Below are 5276 nucleotides of genomic sequence, written 5' to 3'. Positions count from 1 at the left end.
GGCGGGGGAAGCTGCTTTAGATAAACGTGTGTGTGTGTGTGTGTGTGTGTGTGTGTGTGTGTGTGTGTGTGTGTGTGTGTGTGTGTGTGTGTGTGTGTGTGTGTCTGTGTGTGGCGGAGCCTCCCTGGGCTGAGACCACCAAAAGGAGACAGAGGTGGGGAGAGGACCTGGGAGAGGACAAAGCTCCTTTTGCACAGGCTCCACAGTGCGGGTGAGCTTGGCCTTCGGGAAGAGACCCAGGGGCAAGAGGGACTGCAGCCCCAGGGGTGCAGGGAGTGGGGGTCGGGGGTGATGAGGTGGGGAGGTGTGAGGGGCTCTTCCTTTCCCGCTGGCAGGCAGAGGACAGTTTGGCTTCCCTCCTGCCTGTGATGGGAAGCTGGGGGAGCAGGGGAGTGGGGAGTGACGAGATGTGATTTACGGCCTGGAAGGATGGCTCTGGCTGCTGCAGCATGCAGCACCGATTGGAGGGGCTCGGGAGGAAGGAGGGGGAGAGCAGGGACAGGCAGCTGCGGCCCTCTGGGTGGAAGATGAGAGACCAGGCCCCTCCCTGAACCCTCAGAGCTGCCTGGAGTAGCCTTCCACGAGCCCACCTCCCCAGGCTGGCCCCCTCACCCCTGACTCCACCCCAGCCCCCTCACCCTTGGGGTGGCACTGTGTATGTCTGCACGTCTTGTGTGTCCTGTCAGCAGCTGCGGGGTCCCAGCATTGCCCCGCCCAGGGCCCGGCCTGCAGGAGGCTTCCAGTAAAGCGTGGAAGATGAGTCCCAGAACCCCACCTGCCAGGGCTGGGCACATGGCCACGTGCCTGCTCTTCACATGTGTCCCCACAGGCACCCCCCTTCCACGCACACACAGGCATCTCAGGGTGGGGGTAGGGGGTGTGGGGGCAGGAGTCGCCCTGGAGCCTGAGAATGGGGGGAGAGCCTCCTCCATCAGGCTGGGTGAGCAGCTGCGGCCACAGGATAAAAACCACCCTGAGGTCTCCTGCCTCCTCCTGCCTGGTCAGAGGAGGGAAAGGAAGCATCCTGCCATCAGCCTGTCCTGAGATGGGTCCTGGGCCCAGGCTGGGGCCTGCCACCCCCAGGATCCCTCAGAGAACAGGCTTCATCCTCTTCCTGACCATGGGAGCTTTGGGCCAGGCAGAAGGAAAGAGTAGGACGGACCAAACTCTGGAAAGTGGGCGGAGGAGGGAGTGTGGGGACACCCAAGGCGGGATCCAGCCTTTGGAACGCTGGAGGTTTCCGGCCACAGAGACAGGGCCTCGGGGGAGCCAAGAGAGGCGGGGAGAGACACAGAGGAAGAGAGCAGACCTACAGACAGGACCGGGGGAGAGGGATCCGAGGAGAAAAGCTGGGAGAGGCGGGGACCAGGGGGCCAGCAGCCTGCAGACAGGACGGGAGCACCCGCCTGACCCAGAGACACCCTCCACCCCCTACGCCCCAGAGACTTCCCAGCTTCCGCGGCCTGGGGTGCCACCAGCCGAGCCTGATGCGGGCAGCCTGGCTCCTTGGGGCCCTGGTGGTCCCCCAGCTCCTTGGCTTTGGCCAGGGGGCTCGGGAAGTCGAGAGGGAGTGGGACGGAGGCTGGGTAGGCGCCCAGGAGGAGGAGCGGGAGAGGGAGGCCTTGATGCTGAAGGTGAGCTGGGGAGGGTCCCCGCCCTTGGGGTGGGATGGGGGCCGGAAGGGGGGGATAGGGGGGGCGGGGAGAATGTGACCTTGGGATAACGGAGTTCCAGGGTGAGGAAGTGGGAAAGCAGGGGCTCAGAGGCTGGGTCGCCTGGTTCAGAAAAATGACTCTTGGGCTCCAAAGGGGGTGTTCAGAGTTGGAGAGGGGTGGAAGGGACAAGGGAGGGGGTGATGGCCCAATGGAGGCACGATGAGGCTGGCCATCCCTCCCCAGCACTTACAGGAGGCCATGGGGCTGCCCCTTGGGAGGGGGGACAAGAGTCCTGCTGACACCCCTGAAGAAAAGGGGGGCTGGGGGGCAGAGGAGGACGGTGAGGAAACAGAAGAGGAGGAGGAAGCCACGCCAACCCCCTCCCCCAGCCCCAGCCCCTCTCCCACCCCTGAGGACGCAATCTCTTATATCCGTGAGTATTCAGAAGCCCCGCCCTCCCCCAGGCCTCCGCGGCCACCTTCACCAAGATGACCCATCCGTCCTGCCTCGTGACCTTTCAGTTGTCCAGCGCCCATTCCCAACTCTCTCCGTCCCAGGAACCCCGGCCCCGGGCCCCGCCTCCCAAGAGCCCAGGCCACCAACCCCTACCTTCTGGGGTCCATGTTCCCCTAGCCCCGCCCTCTGGTATCCCATGTTTTCGGACACCCCCAGCCCCGGAAACTCGGGTCCTCCAGCCCCCTGCCCAGGCGCCCCTCCAGTGAGCGCCCTGTCCTTCCGCAGTGGGCCGCCTGGCCGGCCTGGACGCGGGCCTCCACCAGCTGCACGTCCGTCTGCACGTGCTGGACACCCGCGTGGCCGAGCTGACTCGGGGGCTGCGGCAGCTGCGGGAGGCGGCGGGCGACACCCGCGACGCGGTGCAAACCCTGCAGGAGGCGCAGGGCCGCACCGAGCGCGAGCGCGGCCGCTTGGAGGGTGAGTGCGCGCCCCGCCGTGCGGGAAGAGTGGGGCCCAGGAAGGGGCCCGGTGGCAGGAGGGGACCCTGAGAGGCCGGGGCGTGCGGACCCTTGGGGATTCGGAGGGTCGAGCAGCGGGCAGGGTGAATGCGGAAAGCGGGCGGGGCGCTGGAGGAGGCATTCCGCCCCTCCCCGCGGCTCGCACCAGGCTCCGGTCGCGCCACGCCCCCCACCGTCCCACCTCCCTGACTCCACCCCGGCGCCCCTCAGCCCCGCCCCCACGCCTCTAACCCCGCCCCGTCCCGCAGGCTGCCTGAAAGGGCTGCGCGTGGGCCACAAGTGTTTCCTGCTCTCGCGCGATTTCGAGGCGCAGGCGTCGGCGCAGGCGCGCTGCGTGGTGAGAGGCGGGAGCCTGGCCCAGCCCGCTGACCGGCAGCAGATGGAATCGCTCAGCCGCTACCTGCGCGCGGCGCTCGCGCCCTATAACTGGCCGGTGTGGCTGGGCGTGCACGACCGGCGCGCCGAGGGCCTCTACCTCTTCGAGAACGGCCAGCGCGTGTCCTTCTTCGCCTGGCACCGCTCGCCGCGCCCCGAGCCCGGGTCGGCGCCCAGCGCCGCGCCGCACCCGCTCAGCCCCGACCAACCCAACGGCGGCGCGCTGGAGAACTGCGTGGCGCAGGCCTCGGACGACGGCTCCTGGTGGGACCACGACTGCGAGCGGCGCCTCTACTACGTCTGCGAGTTCCCCTTCTAGCCGGGCCGGCCCAGCCCGCTCCCGGGGGTCGGGGGGTCCTGCGGGCCCGGGACCCCTTCCGTGCCAGTGTCTGCCCCTGACACCAGGCCCGCCCTGGCGCCAATAAAGCCTGGTGGATTCTGACATGAGCGGCAGGGACCAGGGGAGCGGGTCTTAACCTCGCGGGAAAGGCCAGACACTGGCCTTGGGGTGCCTTCCAGGTTCCTGCTCTCACGGGTATCATCTGAGTCCCAGAATCAAAGAACCATGGAGAACACGCGGGCACTCGCTGCAGACTTCCATTTCGCGGCCTTCGCGACCCAGGGCCTGGCAATCAATCATGCTGGGTCTGGGAAACACGGAGTAGCTAAAGGCTCTGACAAGTCCTGCAGGAAAGAGCCGCTTTACTATCGTTTAGCTTTTGTGTCTCAAACTTGTGTCACCAGTTGGTTAGCTCTTCATGTAACACGAGGCCCTGCTCAAAGGGGAGAGACGCCCCCACATCTGCCTCGAAGGGCCTCTGTTGAGACAGACTTACTTAAGGACCCACCATACCAGGAAGATCAGGCTACACTCCCTTCCAGGCCCCCCACCTCTACTTCCTGCCTGCGAGACTGGGAGCCAACCCCTTACTCCTCTGTCTTCCGCCCTTCCCCTCCCTCAGCCACGGCACCACCCTGCCTTAAGCGTTGCAAATGGATCCACCAGTGGACCCACCGTTTCCAGAAGGGAAGAACCCCATGTCCCCCCATCTTCCCGTCTTTCCGGAAGTCCTTTCTCAGGCCTGGGAGGTGAAGAATGGGGTGTGTTCATGTGTGGCTTCCAGTCAGGAAGGTTTTCAGTCAGAGAACTGAAGACCTTGGGTCCAAATTCTACCCACTCTGATGTTCAGTTTCTCAGAGTGGGTGAGGCCGGTTAGGTAGACATTGAGCTTCTGCCCTTGCCCAAAGGGCCTTCTGCCCTCAGAGCTGACATTCTGGAAAGTATGTGGACGGCGCAGGGCAGTGATGACCAGCCTGTGTTCTAGAGATGGAGGTCCTGCCTCTGCCGCTTAATTGCCGGGCAAACATACACAAGCTAGAAATAACCTTGCCATGCCTCACCCAGACTGTGCACAGATATTAACACATACCTTCTACAGCTGTGCTGGACAAAGAAGGGTCTTTGCAACACCCAGATCTGACCCTTACTCACCAGTGCAATCTCGTCTCCACTTCTGCTTGCTCTCTCCTGGCCCTGCCCTTGCACACACAAAGGTCCCAGTACTCCCCTCCCTTCTCTGCGGGGTGAACGCCTACTTCCAGCCCCAGCATTGTCTGGCACGTGGGAGCCCCTGGTGGGGACTCTGATGAGTTGAATCCTTTCTGCTCCCTGGGCTCCTTCAGGCTGGGTTGGGTGCCCCCTCTGGAGTTGACCCCATTGCTTTTAGGGTCCTGGGTTGCCGGATCACAGTCCCCATCACTCTTAAAGCCACTGACTGATCAGTGTCTGTCTTCCCGACGGGGCTTCATTCAAGGCTGATTCGTGACTCGGTGCTACATGTGGGAACCCCGCCCGCTCCTCCATGAAGCCCTTCGAGGTTTCTGCTGGCCGGAGTTTGCCAAACCTCTTTGCCTGGCTCCCCGTAGAGAGCCTGGGGTTTGAGAGGCCAGAGTTGAGAACCAGGGAAGGCCTCGGAAGATAGTTGGGATAGATGCGCCCAGGTGTCCTAGGGAAGTGGGGGAGGAAGGGCGCGAGGCTCGAGGCGGCTCGGCGGGAAGAGTGAGAAACACGTGACCGCCTGGCTCGGCCAGGACTACAAATCCCAAGAGGCTGCGCATCAGCCGCTCTATCGCTTTCCCAGAGTGTATTCCCCAGCAGCCTCCGGGCGTCTCTTGCTCGCTAGCAAGCCTCGGAGCCACGCCCTTAACGATGAGGTCAGCCCGGTAGTCTCCAATCAGAGCTCAGGTCCCACCTCCCCACCACGGGGCCTCG

At 64.3% G+C, this 5276-nt stretch overlaps 1 protein-coding gene across 1 annotated transcript; it reads left to right on the top strand.

Annotated features, from left to right (window-relative positions):
* The first annotated feature begins 1267 nt into the window (after window positions 1–1267).
* CLEC11A (C-type lectin domain containing 11A) lies at window positions 1268–3446 on the top strand. Its single transcript, XM_077131082.1, has 4 exons — window positions 1268–1634; window positions 1899–2088; window positions 2397–2588; window positions 2878–3446. Exons 1-4 carry the CDS (start codon window positions 1488–1490, stop codon window positions 3321–3323), a joined length of 975 nt encoding a protein of 324 aa, XP_076987197.1. The 5' UTR covers window positions 1268–1487; the 3' UTR covers window positions 3324–3446.
* Window positions 3447–5276: the final 1830 nt, after the last annotated feature.

This window comes from Tamandua tetradactyla, chromosome 16 (assembly GCF_023851605.1).
Source record: "Tamandua tetradactyla isolate mTamTet1 chromosome 16, mTamTet1.pri, whole genome shotgun sequence".
Lineage (NCBI taxonomy): Eukaryota > Metazoa > Chordata > Mammalia > Pilosa > Myrmecophagidae > Tamandua > Tamandua tetradactyla.
Note: the sequence above shows the minus strand (reverse complement) of the source record. Positions and strands in the feature narration are given on the sequence as shown.